Source organism: Labrus bergylta, chromosome 12 (assembly GCF_963930695.1).
Source record: "Labrus bergylta chromosome 12, fLabBer1.1, whole genome shotgun sequence".
NCBI classification, from domain to species: domain Eukaryota; kingdom Metazoa; phylum Chordata; class Actinopteri; order Labriformes; family Labridae; genus Labrus; species Labrus bergylta.
Window position 1 is genome coordinate 14,563,076 of NC_089206.1, and position 24,120 is coordinate 14,587,195.

At 40.1% G+C, this 24,120-nt stretch overlaps 1 protein-coding gene across 2 annotated transcripts in view; it reads right to left on the reverse strand.

Moving 5' to 3' along the window:
- The window catches only part of cacna2d3a (calcium channel, voltage-dependent, alpha 2/delta subunit 3a), a 111,222-nt gene that overhangs the window by 50,793 nt on the left and 36,309 nt on the right, over positions 1-24,120 (reverse strand). For both annotated transcript variants that reach the window (XM_065961092.1, XM_065961093.1), the window contains exons 5-10: positions 13,344-13,506; positions 8,585-8,716; positions 7,380-7,591; positions 6,290-6,364; positions 2,770-2,859; positions 2,034-2,147 (exon numbers count right to left, since the gene is read on the reverse strand). In XM_065961092.1, the coding sequence (XP_065817164.1) occupies positions 2,034-2,147; positions 2,770-2,859; positions 6,290-6,364; positions 7,380-7,591; positions 8,585-8,716; positions 13,344-13,506 (786 nt within the window). The remainder of the gene's footprint in view (positions 1-2,033; positions 2,148-2,769; positions 2,860-6,289; positions 6,365-7,379; positions 7,592-8,584; positions 8,717-13,343; positions 13,507-24,120) is intronic.

A 24,120-nucleotide genomic window follows, 5' to 3' on the forward strand; every position in this document is an offset into this window, starting at 1 on the left:
CATCGATACATGTCTTTCATGAATGTATCGGTGTTTGGGTGCGCAAATGAGTCTCTAGGCTATTTTTTTTTTTTTTTTACTAGAATCCAACTTGTGACATCACACGTTGAGCAAATTTGAAATGGAGCATTTTTCTCTGTGTTGTAAGACTTATGCAGACCACAAACCAAGGACTGGATGGATTTATTTCACATGTTGTGGGTCAGTAGACACTCAGGTTACACAAATATATGTTCAAAAACACTGTACAAGTGGATTTTTCACATGTCCCCTTTACGTTAAAAGAAATGCAAAACACTTCTGCAGCATTCTTTTCCCACAAATGGCAATCATCAAAACAGCAAAACCTTTTAGAAGATAATGACTGATGTAACATGACAGAGGAAGTCATTATGGATTGTGTTGTATTGGTTTTGATCGTTTTAGACTTTTCTCATGGCAATACTTTCTCTACTGTCTTGTGATATGATCACCATATAGCATTTGGAATAAATTCCATCTGATATTCTGTTACTAATTTGTATTCAGTTATTCTATAGCAAGCATGCATTCTCAGTGTGATGCTAGACAGTGGTGTGACGCTGTACGGTTGGTTGGAAGGAAGCCATTAAAGACCGATAGAAAAAAAAGAGAGGGAGGGAAAGAAAGAGAAAGAGAGAGAGAGAGAGACACAGAGAGGCAGACTGGAGAGTGACAGAGACCGAAGACTTCTATTATCAGCGGGGCTTCTTCTAAATGGAACTATCTGGTAGCCTTGTCCTGTCTCCGCTCACTGCTGTTCAGCCTTGAGGCAGGAGTGAGAAAAGGGGTGTGGGGGTGTACGTGAGTCATTTCAACAGGGGCCATAAGACGCGACCCAGCACTTATGGTGACAAACTGGTTCCTATATAAATGCAAAGAAACATAAACTCCCATTGGTTCAAGATTTAAATAGGCTAATAAATCCTATGTAGAGGCAAAGTGTGTTATTCTTGGTACCCTTACAGTCATATTATCACACATTGTATACCACATCTATGTTTTATATGTTGTATGCATCTTGCACTTCCATCTCTATAGCACTTCTTTTTGCGACCTTTTAAGGGTAAAGACCTTGTGGGCTTTCCTTTACAGAATCCTTTTTCCACCACCGACCCCAACCACCACACCCCCCCCCCATCTCCTCTCTACCTCCCCTTTCATTTTATGGCCTGTCAGCTGAGTACCACAATTACCTGGTAGGACAGCAAGAAAGACAGCGTGCTCTTCAGAGACAGGGCCCTGCTAAACTCTTAAAGCCCACTCAAAGGACCCCATAGGCTGCGTTCACACTGCAAGCCTTAATGGTAAATTCTGATTCCTTTGCTTATAACAGATTGTTTTGTTTGGGTCGCATTACTTTTTTTAAATGTGGCCTGTATCAAACTCCTGAACTGACCCACATGCTCAAAAAAAACAACCTCAAACACTTCATATGCAGCATGGTATGAAGAGAGATTATTTTATGATAAACAGAACTGGTGATCTTCAATCCTCTGCAGAAGAACAAAGTTCAATCCTTTACTATTATTAAGGAAACTTCAGGGTCAAGTCTGTCTTTTCATATAAAGGTGGTTCAATTCCTACCAGGATAAATGGACCTGAGCTTGTAAAGTGCTTTTCTAGTCTTCTAACTACTCGGCTTTATACACTGCAGGTTAATACTGATGGCTGATGCTGCTATTTAATGTGTCCAAGTAATAAGTATTACCTAATCTATTTCATTGAAAGCCTTAATTTGTGCATTCATAGTCTGATTTTTTCCCTCAGTTCTTCCTTCATACGTCTCTGCAGCTGTGTTTGTATTTTGGATTAAGTGTTTAACTTCTACATATTTTTGAATATCACAGTTTGCCCTGAGTTTGTAATATACAACAAACCGCTAACAGCAGCCTTGTTCATGATCGTGAATGCCTGGGTCTGTTGAACACAGTGGTCATGTAAGCTTCCATTGATATGCTCTGAACTTCAATGGTACAGGAATGTCATGCGTGTGTTTTTGTTTAATACACTACCTTCCTATCAGGCCAATTATACTTGGCAAAGATGGCGTCGTATGTGTCCACTGCCCCGTCTGTCACCAACATGATGGCCTGGCTGCATTCACTGCCCCTCCCAGTCTCGTTGAACTGGAGATGGAAAAAAAAAAAAATGAAAAAAGTTGAGAAAGTGAGGTTAATGCAGGAGGAGGAAAAAAAAAAAAAAAGCTCCTTTCAAATCTGTTTTACCAAACATTTACCAAGCTATTTACCTTCCATTAGAAAATTGAAAATCTTAACATGACTCAACTTCAAATCCTAAAAGCAAACAGTGCTGTATAGGCTAATAGAATAATAACACACATGCAAGCAGACTACCTTCAGAGTGTATTACGCCCCCTCAGATTACAGAGAGGAGTCATTAAGCAAGATGGACACACGTGTCATTGCAGTTAGCACTTTGAGAGACACATGTTGTTAAAATACATAATGAACGCGTCAAAAGAAGGAGGGTAAATGTGTGTATGTGTATGTCTGCTTGCGTGTGTTTGATTAATTGCTTGTCCATAATGCGATGTTGAACCTGTAACCTGAGTCATTAAAGGCCTTGTTTACTTCTTGTTCTTGAATGATTCTTTCATGCAGCAAATAATTACAACACGCTTATCAATTTTGTGCACAAAACAGCTTCTTCTTTGTCTGAGTGTGTGTGTGTGTGTGTGTGTGTGTGTGTGTGTGTGTGTGTGTGTGTGTGTATATGTGCTTTACTTACATCACTGAGAAGATTGAAGGCCTCGGTCAGCGCTATGTCCAACATACCAATGCCTTGAGCAAACAGCTTGTCAAGGTGCTCCCGGAAATGCTGGGGAATGAAGTTTAAAGGAGGAATTGTTACACTCATGGTGAAAAGAATACACGTGGAGAGAACTGGGCTAATGCTTTAAAAAAAAAAGTAAGATACTGATTTTGTTTGCTCATAAATCATATTTACATTCCTTGATTTACTGCCATCTTAAAGAGAAATAGAATGATCTGTCTGCCCTCAAACTTCTTTTGTTTTATCTGGTGTACATAGGCAAATGATTGTGTCTCTTCATAGATCTAAAATGACACCATCATTTCTGATCTGTGGCAATTAATGACAAGTTAAATGATGATGTCAGCAATCGTAAGGGTCTCATGTGCACAACTTTTGCAACGGCCTGAAGATAAAAAAGGCATGAAACTCTCTTACACACCAAGTAATCCAAGTCACCTGTTGATAAAAAATTAGCCACTTGCACTTTACATAAACATCTGTCCTGATCTGATAATAAGTGGACAGCACTTTAACACGGCATTTACACTTTGCATATATATTGCGTCTCCATTGAGCAGTTGGGATCAGAATTCACTCGATTAGCAAAAAAGCACACTCCCTCCTTAATGATGTCCAGGGTGCATGAGCATTTACACGACCAAACCAATGTGCATAAATCCGTGCCAGACCACATCTGTACAGTACATGATCTGAGCTGTTGGATCTCACTCCATCCTTCGGGTGCATTGAGGTGTGTTGACACCTAGCATTCAGGCGATCTTCTTGTTATCAATTAACCCAGGATGGATGTTAATGCAAGTTTTAAACAGCCTTTTAGATCCAATCGTTGGCACTTGGAGTATTACATGTTGACACAGGTCCTTTACAGCTACTTGCAAAAACATTTTCCACCTTTAAAACATTTTCCACCTCCAAATCTACACCCAACCTTTATTCCATTGTCTGTGCTTTTTGATTTTTCTAGTGCTCTTCTCTCGCTCTTTCTCTGTCTCCCTCACTCGACATTGATCTTCCACCAGTCTTCTGCTCTTTACTGATGGGAGGAGAAAAGTCTCTCAACACAGCAGGGGGCCAAAGCAGTGTAAGGCCATTTCTGAGCTTTCTCACTTGGGGGCAAACACACACGCATACGAACCAGCAAAATAAAATACAATTGAGCAGAAAAACAACCTCAAGCATTCCTGACAACACCCCGTACGGCAAAAGACACAACCTTTCCTTTGATGTCGATAAAAAGGGTTAATCGGTTCCAACAAAAGGACGTACCCTGGAGCACAGTTAACTTTGGACATTGCATGAGACTATGTGTGTGTATGTATCTATGTATGTGTGTGTGTGTGTGTGTGTGTGTGTGTGTGTGTGTGTGTGTGTGTGTGTGTGTGTGTGTGTGTGTGTGTGTATTGTGATCGAAGTGATTTGTCTTAGCAAAGCAGGCTATGCTCAATCCCTAGTGCAGCAGTGTACTTAGGTGGCAGACTTCAGTGTGTATGTGTGTTAGTGCAACGCCAAACTTTGCTAACCTTTTGTTGCACTACAAGTTACTGAACTGTTCATTGGACATCAAACCGATACATGCTTCAGATATATTCAAAGGTGATCCCAGCAGCTAGCGTGATGAAGTCTGGCCACAGGGACATATTAATAAAGGAACAAAAACATCTTCAATCACAGCTTGTTGAAGCCGGAGGTTTTGATTCCACGGCCTGTTGTTTATCGCAAAACAGAGGCAGGTGCTGTTCTGATAAATGAACAGAAGAGAGGGGGCAATGGTGGCGCAGTGGTTAGTGCGCGCGCCCCATGTATGGAGGCTGTCGTCTCAAGCAGGGGCGGCCCGGGTTCACCCCCCACCTGTGGCTTCTTTCCCGCATGTCATTCCCCACTCTCTCTCCCTGATTTCCGACTCTATCCACTATCCTATCTCTCCATTAAAGGCACAAAAAGCCCAAAAATAAAAAGAAGAGAGAGGGACAAAAACAAGTTTCTGAGAAAAACATTATACGGTGAGTACTGTGTGATGATTTCAATAGAATAGGCTTGTCTCAGCAATAAATGAACAGGCAGTGCCATGATCAATAATGATAAATCAGATTTAAGCCCCTGTAATACATTAATTCAAAATGACAAACTATTTATAAAATCCTGCTTAGTTTGAATGTATTTAGAAAATACCAGTAAAAAGTGAAATCTTTAGGCGATGTTACAACATTTGAATAAATTGACATGCTGTTAAAACCATGTTTATGGTTGGGGCTGTCTCTCTTCACCCACGTGGGGGCACGGCTAACGCGGAGAGGTTCACAATAAAAATAAAAAAAACATGTATGAAACATGGTGGGGCCTCTGAGTGAGAAATAAACAAGCACCGTCCCATCAGTGCGAAATCAGAGCTTAGAACAACAAACCCATCATAAGTTTGACTTCACCCTCCTTTTAGAAAGACAACGATATATTTAGGCAGGATGTATGTGATATCTGCTTTGAGAATGTTAAACGTCTTGGGTATTATACCTTTAAAAGTCTCCAATGGGACAGTCACTTTCTACCCTCAGCTGAAGTCAAAGACATTAGCCTTATCTGCTAGTGCAGACTGCCTTACCTCCTCAGCAGGCTGAGTCACACAAACATTGAACTACCATCTGGAATTAAACACATAATGCTAATAAATATGCATTAGTGTACACTCACTTAGAGATAAACATAAATTAAGTTTTAAACCAACAGGCACACACACACACACACACACACACAGATGTGTGTATACTTATATATCATATACAGTACCATGCCCAGACGAGAGGTAATAAGAGTTATTGAATTGAATTGAATTTTAAAAATTGAATCTCCTAATGGAAACTGAAGTAATGTGAATGAGATGGAAATCTAATTGGATACCTGGAGATGGAGCATTTACTGTATGAAACAGACAGGAGCGGATACAAGAAAGGAAGAATGCACACAGGACTCTCAAACATTACTACAGTGCCATCACTGAAGGTAACTCATCCTATTTTACACACATAAGGCCTCCAAAGCCTTTATAATAACTGTTACAAATAGTACTCCTATAGTATATATAGTATGTCTATAGTACGCCTGTTAACAGCCTTTTGTGTGTGATATCAGTGGAGTGTCTCTTTAAGACACTTTTCACTCAGATCAGGCCTAACTCGCCCTTCTGCCATCTTGAAATCATTATAAGAAGATAATCACACTAATAGGCTCAGAGACACTTTATAAGTGATGGTTCAGAAAGCAAAATCCCTATACCCACTTAGAGTCAATTTAGATTCAAATAAGACTTCAATTTGGAACATTTACAAGATTGTATTTTGTCCTTCATAGCCTTTTTATAAACATGTGTAGAGTTTACATTTCTTCTTTGCCTGAAGGTGAAAACAATATCTAACACTGAGGTGTGAAGTGAAGATAACAGGAGAAAAACAGCAGCAGATAAGAAAAAAAAAAATCTTACATCTTTGTTGGTGACGTCTGCTTGGACCAGAGTTCCGTTGAGGCACGGCTCCACATAATGCAATTCCTCATTGTACTGAAACAATACAGAAAGAAAAATTCACATCGATCTTTTTGCCCTCCTTAACTCTGCTTAAATGTCTAAACTTATGTTTAAGAATGCAAAAATGAAAAAGTCAGAAAATCCCCTCATCTTGATGAAAAGCGCACACACTGCTCGGTACACAATGTACCCAGCGCCTGGTATTTCGTGATAATACTCACTATTTAATGCATGAGTATGGAAACGACTTCAAAGTTCAATAAAAAAAAAATGGGCGTGTGTTCCTTCAGAGGCAGCAAAATATGCAAATATGTGTGTGTATGTAGACACAGAGACACACCAACAATCACTGCAAAAGACTGACTTTAAAAAAACAAAAACTTTTGAGAGTTTTTCCTCTCCTTTCAGATACTTTAGACAAAATGAATGACATTTTTTCCACAAAACTTTGTTTCTTTTATCAGAGAAATTCCTTCATGTTTATAGACGGTGTCACAGTAAAAGTGGCACATATTAAAAGAAGAAAGAGGCGCGACAAAACGACACATCCATTGAAAGAGTGTGAGGTGAAAACAATATGTTTCTGCCTGATTGCACAAATCCCTCTTTTCTTTACTTCTCAAAAGAATAATTTTCAAAATAACATGATTAGGATATCAAATGATAATGAAGACTTTGTTCCGTTGAGAAAAAGGATGGAGGCTGGCAAAGTGACTAGCTACGGTTTGATGTGAAATATCATCAGACACACACAACTTGCAAGTGCATGCTCATGCACGCACACACACACACACAAATATACAAGCTTATGGAGTTTCATCAGACTGAGAAGCGATAACAATGGTTTCGGTGCCCGAGGCGGGATCCAATCACAACTGTCGTTTTTGCAATTCAAATGTTCATTCAGCTAACTGTTAATTGGTTGTGAGCGTGACGGGAGAGAAAGCTGATTCGTTCTAGCGTTTCCTCTGATCCGAGGATGTGGAAATGTGAGTTTGTTAAGTAGTTTGTGTACCCCCCAGCTGTGTTCACATCTGCACGGACTCACAGCGATGATGTTAAAAAAGTCGTCGTCTCCAAGAGTGTCCAGTATGGAGGAGACAGTCTGCCTGGCGATGGTCAGCCTGAGGCCTTTCATGCTGCCGCTCACATCGACCAGGATGACCACGTCCTTTGGAGAGGTGGCAGCTTGAATGTACCATTTCCTGTTTCGACAGTCAAAAGCTATGACTCCGTGTTCATCTGGCTTCCACTTGATCCCTTGAAGAGACAGAGTCAGGATCACTAGTTAAAAATAGTGCAAGGAATTTTGTTAAAATGAAATGGAAAAAAGTGGTAAGGAATTGTGTGCTGTAGACAAACTTTTTCTTAAAATGTTCAAATAACCACCTTTAACTTAAGAGATAGAAAAAAGAGAAATGTTTGCAGTTTGGTTCTCCTAAAATAAAAAGACAAAACAGATTTGTTCCTTCTTTTGATCTTTGGCATTGCAGAAAAAGATTTAAAATTTACGAGTGAGTTAAGGTGAGTGGAGTGCTCATTGCAATGGAAAATGACACTGAAAAATTCAACAGTAACATCCCTGACTAGACATGTCCAAATCGCACTGAATAATTTACGGGAAACACTGATTTCTGAAGTTTTTGTGAATTCTAAGGAATACATTTTTCTATCTCATGTTTGAGTCTTTGTGCTGCAATATCTTTGGAGTCGTCCAGGTCAGAAAACAAACAATAGATTACAGTGGAGGAGGCCTTTTGATAGCCAGAGCTGCACACAATGTATATGCCAGAAGAGGACTGAGGCTTGTGATATTAAACAGCATCATTAAAAACACTTTTATGCAGGTTCATGTCGTCAAAAGATTAAATAAAGAAGCAAAAAGGCATTTTTGTTGATTTTCTTATACTATGTCCTGCATACAACCAATTCTCTACAAAAGACTAATCTCTTTAATTATCTGTTAGCTTCTGTTCTTATTTATTCCACTTCACCTGAAAATTAGATTTTTTATCCATTTATTTCACCCACTCTCCAACAATCTCACCTATCTCTCCCGGTCACCCCCCCAACCCTCTCTCTCTTCTTCTATCAACTGTCTCCCTTATCAACCTGCTCCCCCCCCCCCCTCAGTATCCACTGAGGGGGGGGGGCAGTATCCTGCTTTAAGGAGACAGACTTTTAATTACAAACACACACACAGAAAGCTACAACCTAACCCACATCCACCCTCAGAGGCAAACAGCCACTTACCTGGGTACTGCCTGAAGAAGCCTTTGGCACTGCCAAAGTACTGCCATATGAGCGACGGGTCTCTCTCAAAGTTATCCACAAACACCTTATTCAGGGCCTCTGACCAGTACACACCGTTGACAATCGCAGAGTCTGAGTGTTGGAGAGAAGAAGAAGGGAAGACAGTGATAAGCACAGAGAAAAGAAAACACCACTTGAGTAAAATGGTTACATTGTTTTGCAGTCCTGAAGGTTGGAAAATGCATTCTTTAGCAACAATTCAACCACATAAATCACATTATATACTGCACCTACATGCTACATGGATCCCCTTTAGGGCCTTTTTTTTCTCTTACAGACAGATAGAGGGAAAGTGTTTGCAAAAAAACAGAGGGAAGAGAATAGGGGAGATAAAAGAGAGTATAAATAGTAGAGACACTGGACTCTTCAGCCCGACAAAGGGAAAATGCAGGACCAGCAAGTTTAGTGAAAAAAAAAGAGCTGAACTTTGTGGCCGCTGTTTTCATTCAAAATTGCTATGGTAAAGTACCGATTGTACCAATTGCTGGCATCATATAAATTACTAGATGGTTAAAAAAATGTATCATATTGATTTAGCTGGAAGCGGAATAGGATGAACTGGCAGAGAGACATTTTATACAGTAAGGCACGTACACAAAAGCCTTTAGAGAGAGATAAAAAGCGAGAGCCAGAAAGGCAGGCAGAAAATGACTGCGAGAAAGGCAGACAGACACGTACCTAATGGACAGAGAGAGAAAGAAAGCAGATAACAGATTTCCCATCATCCCCTATGCTGGCAACATTGTTCTGCTGTCAACAGTCATGCCAATAAGCCATGATTGAATTAGCCTTCTGGAAGCTAGCACACTAAAGCCCGCTCTCTTGATAGTAAACACCCATCCACCTCTATGGAGTGGAGGCTGGATTTGATCCAGGCTCCATTTACACTACAATACGGTCACTTCTGGAGCAGTTAGAGAGTCTATTACCGTCTCCACTCGTCATGATGAGGCAGAGAGTACGACGGGCTCTGCTTTTCCTCTAAGCTGTTATTTAAATTCATCTTAATAATACACTTCATGATTCAATCTGACCAATGAAGCTCCCATGATTCCATAAATTCACATGTCCATGTGGCCTTAATGTGCAGTACTCCCACTGCACAGATCTAAACTGAAATCAACTTAATTATATTAGGTAACTTTGACATGATCAGTGAGGAGGGTTTAAAGAGACTAGCGAGGAAGCATGAGTAGAAACAGGAGAGCAGTAAGAAGAGACAAGTGTGTGTACAAGTGAAGTCCATCACATGAATGTGAACACTCCTCCATCACAAAGAGAATAAAGGTTAGGTTATGGACATTACAGTATATCGACCTGCCGTGGAATGCGCGAATGGCTTCACTGCGTCCCCAGGACATGTTCCTGTCATGCAGCCTCATGAAGCATGATGGTGTGGCTCATGTTGTGAGTTTGGAAGATGGATGTTTGGCGTGGCGTGTTCCTCCTGCGATTAATCTCCACGGGGCACGGAGCTCTCTGCTGTCGTGGACTTCACCTCTAATTCATCACTGCTGCTACCAAACCATTTATGAAGTGCACAGGCAACGGCAAAACCTTCAGCAGCATGACAAAAAGGTTCAGATGACAGCGACTGGCTAGTGGTGGTAGCTAAGGTTTGAGAAATAGGACAAATTGCGATGAAAGAAGGGGATAATGCAAGAACATCTTTCTTCATTTAAAAAGAAAATTAGATACATTCTTGCACTGATTACAGGTCAAATACAATGTATGGTGCGTCTTATATTTGCTGTTGTGACTTACTGTGCATCTGTTAAGCCTTAAACCCATGGATGTCTACCCAAAGATGATCCCCTATCATCCAACCATTTCTCACTCCCAGCTCGAAACAAAATATATATATATATATATATATAGAGATGCTTTCCTTTAGCTAATTGTGTGATGTGGAACTGAAGTCAGAGTCCATGGTATATACTGTATTGGGGTTGGCAATTTGGGGTGATGAAGGGGTCAATAAAATCAGAGGATTTCATTCAGGAAGCTGAGGTCCACTTCTTGTGGGTTACAAATTGTTAATGATGCACTGAAGTTAATGATGTCCTGTACGATGTGTGAGTTATGTAACATTTGTATAGCACTAGTGTATGCATCATCATACGTCACTATCTATTTAGACCCAAACCTCAAACTTTTTCAGGGAGTTTTTCCTCCCTCAAAATACTGGGTGTATTGGGGCACTGGTGGCGCGTGTGCCCCATGTATGGAGGCCATGGCCCTCCAAGCAGGCGACCCAGGTTTGAATCCCACCTGTGGCTTCTTTTACCGCATGTCATTCCCCACTCTCTCTCTCCCTGATTTCTGACTCTATCCACTGTCCTATCTCTCCATTAAAGCCACAAAAAGCCCAAAAATAAATCTTAAAAAAAAAAAATATATATATATATATATAAATAAATACTGGGTATATTTTTTTTTTTACCTGACTGCAACAGTTTGGCAGTGTCCACAATGTTCTTTATGATTTTCACTTTTTTCCAAAAGTCTTTAAAAATCATTCTAAAGTCTTTCTGCATACCTCTTATCTTATTTTCTCAGCCCATCCAATCAAGGCAGATGACTGTATTTACCAACGAGTCTTGTTCTTCTAAAGGTTTGTGCCTGTTTAAAGGAAGATCTCATGGAGTCATGTTTGGTATCCCAAAAACCACAGAATGCTATCTGGAACTGCTCTTTAATAGAAGTGCCCAAAGATCACTTCTATAATGATTTTCTGCTATACACAAACGTTTGACTGCACACTTATTTGAAACATATTAACAGTGGATCTATTTCTAATTGTGTAATTCAAAACTTTATTTTGAAATTTTAAATAAACATTTTACTATAGCTAACTTAACTGCACAGTCCTGCAGGTGCCAGAGAGAAACTACAGGGGCAAACAGATTAATGAATAAGAAGCAAGAAAATGTCACTTTCATTTTATTGACCGCACTTGTAGCAACAGCCACACACAGCCACACACACATACACACACGCCACTAATTTAATAGAACGCTTTTGGCATTCTGAGAAACCTGCAAACCTCTTGCAGGCTGATTATGCTGTATTAACTGGCATACAAACTTAAAGCACATTTTAAAATGCTCTCAAAAGTCTTTAAAAAAATAATCATTCACAGTCTCCTTCCCCCCAAACCGAGCTCCTCTTTCTCCTTTTGCTTATCCGTGATTCTTTGCCCACCAACGAGCTGCCTGCAGTCCCAGCCGACACATCAATGTTATCAGTACCAGCGAACAAAGCCTGCAGATCTAAAACCCTTACAGAGCTCTCTCTCTCTCTCTCCTTCTCTCTCCCGCTTCCTCTGTGTGTGTGTGTGTGTGTGTGTGTGTGTGTGTAATTCTACTCATTTGCCTGTGAATCAAATCAAAATTACTCTTCCTCTCTGTGTATCGGCGCGCCGGTCTGCCAGCCTCACTCTCCTGGCTCCTTCATTTAATTTCTTCCCATTTCAATCTCGCTCCTCCTGTCACTTTCACTCCCCTCTTCTCCTTTTCCCACCTTGCTGTAATTAATCTGTTGCTCAGACCTTCCATCAGTCTGACTTAACCTACTTTCTCTCTCATTTACTCCCTCTCTCTGCTCTTCTCTCCTCTCTCTCTTTGCATATAATTTCTTTGCCTCTGGTAGCTGGACTAAGCCGACATGACATTCCCTGTGTCCACTGAGCTTTGTGCAAAGCCATGACTTCTCTGGGATGGACTTGAGTAGATGGTAAATTAGCAGAATGTCTGATTATTTAAGTCAGTGTGTGGTAGGGACTGTCCACAGAGTTACAGTTAATGAAGTCAAACCCTCCTGTGGACACAGGCGTACATCCATGTGCACACACAAAGTAGATCTTTACATCAGTGTTTCAATTAAGTAATTATTACAAATAACAGAGATGTAGATTATACGTCTGTTGACACTATTCACGTTGTTTAAAATATTTTATAATGTAACACTTAATCATGTGGTTTTTTTTGTGTCATTTTGTTGAAGATAAGAGAGATTAGGTTTGACCACAAAATACACGTCAAATACATTTTGCATAAGAAGTTTATTTCATTATAGTTTGTTCTTCTCATGCTGATTTATGTCAGTGTTCACTTTCCTGAGAAATCTCCTTTTAATGTAATATTCGATGCTAAAAAGGAGCACAGTGCTATGACAGCTCAGTTGCAGCACATTGTGAAATGGATTAGAAGACTAGAGGAGTAATGGTGAGAGGAAAGTGACGCGAGAAACACACACAAGAATCTGTTCTGCTGTGGACTGTACTGAGTCGACTGGTTCGACGCCCCACCTGTTACCATTTGGTGCATATCATTCCTACCAACTCTATTCTGCTGCTAAAGCCAGTTTTTACTGCATCGTCTCTTTTGGCTTCGTACAACTGGAGGAGGAGGTGGAAACATGTGTCCATATTCATATTCAGTCAATGGTCTGGGCATGTCAAAGGGAAGGTTCATGTTTTTATCACGGCCAAGAAACATGTTTTCTCTTCTTTTTTGTTTTTAAACCAAACTTGACCCTGGGTAAGATTCACTGCCTAGGGGCCTCAGTAGTCAGTTTTATTTGGACTTTATCAACAGTCATTAGTTAAGCAGGGAACAAACCATCACTACAATGCTCATGATGTTAGTATGAAACTTTTCTGCACACTTTAGGAGCAGAAAATGATCAGTAAACAAACCTTTGTTGTACATGTTGGTCGGCACCTGCACCACGCTGAGGCTGAGGTTGACGGACAGGTTGTTAAAGTGGTCGTTAGGCTGCAGCAGGAATTCTCCTCCCAGCTCAACGCTGTTCCCCTCATCATCCACCTCATTGATCAGCACTGCATTGAAGTATTCATACTGGAGAGACAGAGATGAAGGGAAAGAAAAAGAGACAGGGATTAGTTTTCACGTTCAATTAACACACCTTTGTTTCATTCAGACTCCTAACATCTCCGCTTCTACGTGATTGACTCGCGGAATTATCGCTGAGTAGAACGACTGGGCCACTTTAGTGCTGAGTCAGAGTTGAGTTGGCGTACTGAGGTAACCTGAGTCCCTGGATCATTCCAGTTTTACATGTTACAGTGGAAAGCTGCTGAGTTGACAAATCCTCACTCGGCTCCAACACTCCCATCCTAGCTCGATGCTGCATGTGGCGCTCTGCCGCCACAGTATTTTTAGTACTGCGCATACCGAGGAGACTATTAATAAATCATAGAGCTAGATAAATATAGAGCACATGGCTCACTGCAACACAAAGGCTCTGTAGAGCGAGTTTCCACACAGCGGCAGCACAAGCTGCAAAAGGCCTCGGTACATGTAAGGGCAACAAAACGCAAAACACACACAAGCAGGTGGAAAAAAAACTTGACATTTTAGAGTAAATGAATTTTGTTTTGTAAATATACATGTAGATATATACGACATACACAAAGGCAATACAACAAGTCTTTGAAAGATGTAAATTGAAGGTAAAACCAGAGAACTTCGCATGACTTTTCATCTTTAGTCTTGAGAAGACTGGTTCTTTCTGCGGTAACTGTGAATCATTGAAGAGCCACACATGCATTGCATTTATTCATTCTAACTTGTCCTTTAAAATAATTGTGCCTGCATCACAAGCCTAGTCTGTGTGCTTCCAAATATTTCAATCATTCTTTTTTCTTGTTTAAAAGTGTTTTTGTCTTAATCTTAAATTGTTTACAGAGCTGTAATCCTCAACACCATTTTGTGTTATAAATGGTTGAAATAACAAGCATTAGCTGAAGAAAAACAACCTTTAAAGCAACAGTCAAACGTATTTATATCTTAAATAGAAATGTATTTCACTGTCCGTACTGTCACCAGCACTGACTGCAGCAGCAGCAGTTCAATTCTCGCACAGGTGAGCGCTGGTGATTACATGGCTTAAGGCCACATTGATTTCTCTTATAATGGCCAAGAGAATAGGATTTGAAAAAGCCCTCTGAGGAGAATGAATTGCCATTCTCAAGAGTCCAATACAAAGCTTCAGTACATGTGTTATCATTCGGAGGGGGACAGACACTGTCTGGACTTTAGTGAAAGGACGGCAGGAGCAAGAAAAAAGGTGATATGTGCAGAGAAAAAATGCAGTGACATTAAAAAGTCCTCATACCTTATATATGCATTACAAAAGCTAACACAAGATCTCAGATCTTCAGCACATGTCACTGTTGCAGCACCAGTAACCTTCATGTGGGCAAAATCTTTGCAGTTCCTCCCGAGGAACATCATCATCCGCTCAGCCCAGTGCAAAACACAGATAAAGCCATCAATTAGGCCGGCAAACGCAGTGCCTATCGGTGTAATTAATCAGCCCTGATTAGGCTTATTAGCCCTTTATCAAGGAGAACACTGCAATGTCAAGGTGAGAGAGACAGACAGAGAGAGAGAGAGAGAGAGAGAGAGAGAGAGAGAGCACAGTGGTGCATATTTCTTATTTGAGTTTCCTTCTTCTCACCTTCTGTCTCCGTCCATCCCTGTGTGGACGCAAAACTAAAGACATGTTACCAAAACAAGAAACGTCAATGCCTTTAGGTGTGACAAATGGTGAAAAACAAAATACTTGAAATACTTGTTCAGACTGGGAGAGCCAAAGAGAGAAGAGCCATGGTGAGAATGAACAGACAAGTGGCAACCTTTCATAGTATGGCAGTAAGTAGGACAGGGGGTTTCTTCTGTAACCATTTAGCTGGGTCTTTACCCGACATCAGTATGCCTCTCACTATCGGTTCTTGACCCACCAGGTGTGAAGATTGGATCTACATTAACCTTTACAGTGTTTGGGCTATTTTCTACAAGCAGTATAGTACTGATGTTTCCAGTACAACAGGCTGAACAGAATCCAAATGGGTCGACTTTGACAAGGACTTTTTTATTTCAGTTTCAATGCGATGCTTTATTGGGGGGAAAAAAACAACAAACTTGTGTTTTTAAGAAGAAAGAACAACTGAGTGGGTGAGAGAGAAATAAAATAAACATTTCAGAATATCTAGTTTAACTGTGTAAGGTCAGCTCTAAGAAAAATACTCTAAAAAGGAAAAACTAGAGTGCTTCAAATAATGGCATTAAGGCAGGACATTCAAAACAGGCAGGATAGTAGCAACACAAAACAAGAAGAAAAAAACATCAACATTAAGTCGGGACAAGAAATCTTGACTTTTGCTACATCCATCCTTGATTTTCAATTAAAGCATATATAGTTGAAGATAAGGAGAGGAAGTTATTGCAGGGATCAAAGTGGTTAAGACATGACAGCAAGAAGAGTGAGGAGGAGAGGAAAGGGCTTAAAAAGAGAAAAGACAGCACAGGACAGGACAGGACAGGACGATATCATCAGGTCAAGCAGAACGGGACAGGAGAGGACAATATGATGGGACATATTACAAAAAGCAAATATGACAGAGCAAAATACAGAATGCAAAAAGAGAGAGAGAGAAAAAAAATAGACTAGCTGAAAAGGATCAGAAATATAATACTGTAACATCAAAAGAGCGGAAAGAAGGATTTTAACTGCTGTTTCAGCTGCATAGGTGAAACATTTGTTTATTTGAAAGCAGCTATAATCAACATTGATATATCCACAATGGATCACACGACTACTTGTGGCTGAATATGATACATATGGCTCTCCACTTACAGAGATATTGCCCAACTGGAGCTCTCCACAGCCCGATGACAGTGTGCCAAAACACTAAATATCACTGGTTGGTCCAAGCAACTACAAAAAATCTGGGCTTTCCTGTAGTTATCTGTATTTCATTAGCCCTGCTAATAACAACCGTGCCTACTCGCTCACTCATTCTGAACACTACACATAGTATATATTTTATGTAACCCCATTTTGTCTTCTCATACTGTAAGCATACTGTACATGTTATGTTCTTTTGTAGATATCACCATATCGTCATGGATGATGGAGGAAATCAGCATAATCCTTTTGATTCTTGTTTGCTTGAATGGTTTTGTTTATGTCCAGATATCTGAGGGGATCCCTGAGCGGTGGGGTAATGGGGCTCGGAAGTCTAGTTTTTCCATGTTTGTTTGTTTTTTTGCTTCTTTTTCTGTGAGCATGTCTTTTTAGCATGTTTTTATCATTTTTATAGTCGTTTTTTTTTTTTTTGGTCTCTTTTTTTGTAGGTACTTAGGTCCTTGCCTTCTTTATATCTTTGTCTGGTGCACACTGCCGGGGTGCTGTGGTGGACGGGGTGGGGAGTTGGGAGGCAGGTTCTGTGTTGTATCTCAATGTTTGCCTTGGTCTGTTTAATGTAATTTTTTTGCTGCCTCCCCATATTGAAAAATATCCAATCAATATTTGATCACAAAATACTTATAGCTGAATATGCTCATATTAATTAAATCATCGTCGAGCACCTCTTACTCTGGTAGGCCATGCTATGTTGAGGAATGTTTCAGAAAGTTGAAGCTCATTATTTGGCTCCTTCAGGCCCTAACTTCACAGTTGTTGTTTTTTTGTTTTTTTTAAACCAATCTTGAAGCATTTTTCTAACAGTGTTTTTTTTTTCTGAGAAAAAGATACCACTGTTATTGCCACGTATATCACTCAGAAAATAAGTGCAGACCAAACAGAGCCAAAAGGAAGGCCAGTAGGTCCAGAGAAGTTTCATAAGACAGCTCTTTATCAGCTCAATGTGTCAATAGGAAACTTTTGGTGCGTGAGTAAGTTTGCTGTATCATCCTAAAAGCAGAAAATGTGTCAGCATTGTGTTGCAGCTTTTATTGATTGGGCTTGATATCGTGTGAATCTTTTTTTTTTGTTCAGATTGGATGACACTGAGTTTTACTTGTGTCTGCAGTGATGTAAACTGTGATCAAGCAAAGGTTGCCACTAGTTTAAACAAGTGTCACATCAAATCTGATGATGCTGCAGAATGAATGACCTTGAAGCGGTAGGAAAATCTGAGTGTGTCAATGCAGAGAACTGCTTACGTATGTCACCTTTCTGACCTCCCTGCTCCTGGCAGCTGCGCGTTCACTTCCTGCCAAAGAAGATCAAAGTGTCTGGAGACGAGGCCAACTGATTACCACTTCACAACATCGCCAGGTCTCACTCAGCATGTTGTTCTCCAGGCTTACGTTCAAAAAACAAATCTAAACTTTGAAACAAGTGCCATAAAGTATATGTGTTCTTCTCTTGAATTCTTTTTTTTTTTGTTTAATTTTAAGCTTAAATATTTATTACATTTCATTTCAAATCATTTAAAAGTTTCCAAAAGCTAACATTAACTCTGGAAATGTTGTAATGTGCAAAATGGATTAACATAGATCTGCTGCACTTGAGTTATAGATCAGATGCTTGGATTTGGAATTTTTGGAAAATCTTTATTGTGTGTCAGAGTTATTTTGATAGCAAAATAAATTCCAGTTATTCTGAATCAAACTACTCCGCAGAAAACATAAAATTGACCTTAAAGGCAGGGTTGGTAATTTTCTCCAGATACACTTTTTAAGATTTTGCTTGAAATTGTCTTTAGGCCCTGGCAGACATATAATAATTCATGTGCTTTGAAAAAGGAATGAAGAAAATCCGTCATCTGTAGCAGTTGTAAGCCTGTAAAAACTTCGACCAATGTCTGCCACGAGGCACCAATCTGATGAACCAATCAGACGCCTCCCTGTCTCCCTGCTCGTTCTCCAACCCATGCATGCACGAGCCCACACTCAAGGCATGAGCTGAGCTCCGCTTCCTGACCAATGGGGCTTGTGCATGTAAGTGAGGGGCGTGGCTTTTGAGGGAGCGCAGAGGGGAGGGGGTGGGTGCAGACAGAGCAATGAGGTAATGCTACTTTTTAAAATCATGCTAGTTTTCAAAAATGACCAACCCTACCTCTAATATAACACAATCTTGAGTGGATGAAGAGGAAACTAATAATTATGATTTGACACAAATACAGACTCAGACATGGACACACAAACATGAATTTCATGCACAGTCAGCGCTAACAGGACCTGCATTGTGTCTCCTGTTCTCTATCTGTCATTGTCCTGTTAGTAGGTTTTCTATGATGCTCACTCTACCTTCCAACCTGGTTCATCTCCTTCTTTTTCTGGCTCAGTCCATTTCTTTCCATCTATTGTTCACTGCCTGTTTGCAATCCTCATCAAGCTCCTCACCACCCGCTGTCTCCTCCAGGTATTCAAATCAAACCTGCGCTCCTGTGCACACAGCTCTCATTGGCAGGGTTTGGCCACTATCAGCGCTATCTGTGCGACCATTGTTGCAACAGCCAGGTTATCTCCGTCTAGTCCATGTTTCAATGGCTCAGGCTGTGCGCCGAATTTTCTCTCTGTCTGTTTAAAAGTTGGAGGAACACAACAAGATGAATCTCAATCCAAACGTTTAAGAATTTCCAAAGAGTGAAGCACTTTTTTGGGGTTAAAGGCAGACGGTGAAAAAAATGTTTGTGAAATGTTGAAAACATATGCCGAATGTATATTGGACGGACCCACATGGACAGAAAAACAAACACAAACAGCAGCAGATCCAAAGCAGGATCCCACAGAGACTAATGACTCGATTCACAGAGACAATTAGAGTTGCGCAGATGTCTTGGCTCTATAAGTAAGTTTCTACAAAGACAGAGAAAAGGGCCAAACGCCACCGGAGGCATAAACTGTTAGAAGTACTCTGAATAAAAAAAAGTCAAGCAGAAAAAAAAAAAAAGTTAAACAAACAACAGTTAATGAGTCTGCTAATAGACTTATTTAAATTCACAACATGTGGGCTTTAATTTTGATTAAAATCGCACCCATAAGCTTTTGAGTTTCAACAGTGTGGGAGGGAGAGTGGGAGTGGGAGTGGATGCAGGGGGGGGGGGGGGGGGGGGGGGGGGGACTGTGGAGTGTGTGGATGTGTGTGCAGCTGTGCATCCTCCTGAGCATCATTTTAAGGCTGTGTGACGGTAAAGAAGTGTGTGTATGTGGGTATGTATGTGTGTGTGTGTGTGTGTGTGTGTGTGTGTGTGTGTGTGTGTGTGTAAGTCAATTATGTGGCTCCAGCATTACAGTGAAGGAGTGCTCAGTGCCACTAATGCAGTCCCTGATCATGGTGTTAACAACCTGATCTTTAACGCTGCAGTGCATTACGCTAAGAGATCGCACATGTGTTATCAGCACCCACTCACTCTGTTTGCTTCAGACACAGAGGGAGAGGATGAGGAGGAGTTACAGGAGGTAAAAAAAACTGGAACATATTTCAGCTACCTGCTACAAAACATAGACCCCAAAAATGGTTGGATTTAAGGTGGTAGCGTATTTTATGAAGGAGATACATTTTTGATAATTGAATTGAACTATTATCATAGGATCCTTCTTGCTTTGGTTTGTTTTGTTGTTGATTTGTTTTGTCAGCATTCTAACAAAGTGCTTAACAGGTGTCAAAATGTAAGGAGGAATACTAATCTAAACAGATACTACAAGGAAGTGCAATTATTTCAATTGTTTAAATACTTAATGTCCTTATCAGAATGACTAATGTTCACTATTCCAACATTCTGTGAAAGTTTAACTTAATCACAATAAAACACATTGCAATTAGTCCACTGACAAAAATACATAGTTCCAACTTTAGTACAAATCATTCTCTCTTCTGTGACGTCCTGCACATGAACTGTATTAGTGTTTCCCACAGAATGACGAGATACCTGGGCGGTGGCAATCAAAACTAATACGCCTCGCATTTTGAAAAGTTCCACGCGATATTCCGTTATGTATAGGTGTGCAGCACAGCATCAGCAGCAAGCAGCTGTACATTTACATTTTTAAGCCACTAGAAACTTCAGTTTGGCACGGAGCCATGAGGAGAGAGAGAGAGAGAGAGAGAGAGAGAGAGAGAGAGAGAGCGAGCGAGGGGAGAGATAGAGCGTGCAGCCCGTCCAGGTATCGTCTATGTGTGGGAAAACACTGCTGTATGTTTACTATCTTTGATTGAATGAATGCATGAATCATGAACAAAGGTTTGAGAGTAATCAGATAGTAAAGTCTACAGAAACAAGTGACGCCGGTTTCTTTAACTACTTCAAGTTCAGCCTCATCAATGGATGCTCACGAGATAAAAAGAAGCAGCTCAAACTTCTCAGGTTTCTGAACAAGTTGTATTTTCTTTATTCTTTCTCATCAAGCTTTTCCCTACATTTATTTTCTTGAATATCTCTCTTCAATCAAAATATATTTTTAACTGTAAAATATGAGTTTTTGAAAGAATATATTTTGTGTAAGATTAAACTTTATTTAAGTATCATGTAAAAAAAGAAACTGCAACAGCCGTTGTAGGAAAGACAGATGCAGTCATGTTTATATCAAGTCACAGTTGAAACACTGATATTTCCCAGCTAGTAGTGAGTCGAGTCTTTTTAAAGGTGCGCTGTGGAGTTTTGGTAGAGAAATGTGAAAGTCAGAGAAGTGTACAGATTCTGTGGTACGTGTTCATAACTCTACACACAAACTGTCCTCAGAGGAAAATGGGATCCCTGGAACAATGTTGAAAGTTAAAATGCTACGCCAGAAGTTATGGTGGGGGGACCGGCAACAGTGAAGCCTTAACTCTCCTGGTAGCTTTCAAGCTCTGAGCAGTGTTCCAGGGAACCATTTTTTCCTTTGAGTAAAGTTTGTGTATTTAGTTCAGAAAATATAGCATAGAATTGTTTCACTTCTCCAACTTTCAAATTTCACTACCAAATCCACATACTGCACCTTTAACACTGAGTTGCATCTGTTTAGACATTTCATTCATGGATTTTCATACAAGCTGCTGGAGAATAACTACTAACTAGTATGAGTTTTCTTTTTGAATGCGTGTCTTCTTGAGGAAAAGGGCATACTGGCTTTAAAAGCAATGGAAGCACGGAGTACAAGTCGCATTTGTCTTAAAGGCACATCTTAGATTATTTTACAGTTGTTAGGGTTCTTATGCTTTGTTCTTATGTAAGCATCTTCTGTCAAAGCACTGTAAAACCTTTGTTTTTAAAGCTGCTGTATATAATGTTATTATCATAACTATGATGCACCTCGGTCTACGACATGCACCTGTACACAAGCAGAACGTAAGAGTGTGACCCACATGCAGGCTGCACAAATATCAATCCTGTTGATTTTCATAAACACTCTTACTGCAAAGAGCACAACAGTGAGTCAACATCCTCAAGGGGCAAATAGAGAGAGAGGAATCAGAGAGGAGGCCAAAAAATGTGATGCAGTGGGTTGGCCGTGACGCCCCCCCCCCCCCCCCACCTCTGGTGTTCACTTTTAACTCTCATCTCTTCGGCAGCCCTCTTTTATTCACCCTCCTCCCCACGCGCTTTCTCCACGCTTTGGAAAGAGGCGAGGCAGCACTCCCAGAGTGTGGAAATGTGACTGGAAAACAACTAGGGGGCACAGATACAAGTAATCAGTGAGCAAACAAGACAGCACATTGAGGAAGTAAAGTTGGAGGAGAGGCCAAGTTGGGATTCATAAACCATGCTGAAAAAAGCCTTTTTCATGCATGTTGTAGTCAGAGTTCACACCCTCTCTGAAGAAAAACATGACTAAAATCTTAAGCAGTTACCCAGAGCTGTAAGGATTGTTTCACACCTAAGAACAATACTGAGGCAGCAGTGTGTGTGTGTGTGTGTGTGTGTGTGTGTGTGTGTGTGTGTGTGTGTGTGTGTGTGTGTGTGTGTGTTAAACTGTTTCCATCCAGAGTTCTATTCTAGATATTAAAATTGTTTCTTCTTATAGATTCAACACATCTATTAAGTGTAGATTAGTTAAATTCAGTTGTATACTGGTATAAAGTTGAATGCCATTAAAGCTTATTTTCAATATATTTCTGTGTAAACAGCAGTATAATGTCCAGAGGAAATTAATAATTCATGTGATGATTGCGGCTACTTTCCATCTGGACTCTCCCATAGACCCAAGAAGAACTCTAAGAAGTGATCTGGGGGAAGTATGTCAAGTAAGACAATTTTGTTTTAACTTTCAGTTGTCTCATCAAAGCATCTGCGTTATTAGTTTATAATGTATAAAATACTGGGTAAGAGTTAGCTCACTGTGGGATGTGGGATGCATTAAGTTGTGCAACTACTCTTTGATGTCCAAACAAACTGCTTGACTTCCAACTACTCTGAAAAGTGCAGTGATGGTAGTTTTAGGTTTACTGCAAGTTATTCTAAAAAACAAGCCCTTTTTTTTTTTTTTTTTAGTTAAAAACTTAATTTTCTCTGAGTTTTACTTTGAAAATATTTTCCTTTTCTACTTTTTATTTCTATTCTATTCTATTCTATTCTAAAACTCGGTCTTTATCGAGGCTTGTCAACTCCATTTTTGGAGGTGGTCATGTAACTGTCTGTAGTGAACCTTTTTGAAATCTTCTCCTTTTGAGTCTTTGAGCTTAAGGAGATGTAATGCAGGTGAAACATGATATGCTTTGAATAAGGACGTAGTCATTGTGTGTGGTACGTTAAGCATCGTATGTTGGACAGTCAACTCTTGAATAAATGACCAAAGCATTTGAGTCTCTGTCAGTGCATGCAACAGGACAGTGAAGAAGAAGATGTGTTGAGTATAAACTGGGAAAAAACTCAGGGTCAAATAATTTGAGTCCATAATAAGAAGAGCAAATTGGCAAATCAACAAGCATGCGGCCACCTCTCTGCACTCTATGATAGTACCTCAGAGAGCAGGGTACGAGAACAAAAGAGGATGAGAAAAAAAAAAAAAAAAAAAGATTAAGCATTTCTCTCCGGTTGCTCCCTGCAGACTGGGGCTACATTTTCAGTGAACATCAAGCCTGGCAATTGGCAGTTTGTCTCCAACCTCCAAGGAAGGATTTCATTGGCTGCAGAGGGCATGAGAGACTGCTCTCCATTTTCCTATTTACAGTACGTGAGCGTTGCGGGTAAAAGAGCAAGGGAGGAAAATCGCAGCAGATTACTGTGCCAATTTCACATGGAAGCAAAAGAGCTCTGGAAAGGATAGATAAGGAAATTCCTATCAAACCGCTGCCAGCCAAATATGTATCCAGTGGCAAAAAAAAAAAAAAAAAAAAAACACACACAAACATTTTATAATAAACCCCGAATAGTGATGGAGGAGGTTTCACCCTACAGCGTTGAGATGGTATTTTTAGCCCAGCTTGTGATAATTACCATCTATTTGCCATGTTGTGAATTGAAAGGCGCCATTAGAAATGCCACCATCAGAGCTGTATAAACACAAACACATGCACACATACACAGGTGGAAGTGTAGAGCGCCCACAAACATGTACCTGCGTATTAATATTCATGCCTAGAAACAAGCAACCAAAATGTGAAAGCCATTTGAGATGTCAACAAAAAAAAAAAAGCTGGAATATTTCAATTAATTTTCAGGTAATCCAAAACACAATGAGAACAGAAAAAATTATTTGCCAAGAGGTAAAGCAAAACCTGCTCAACTACGGATGAAT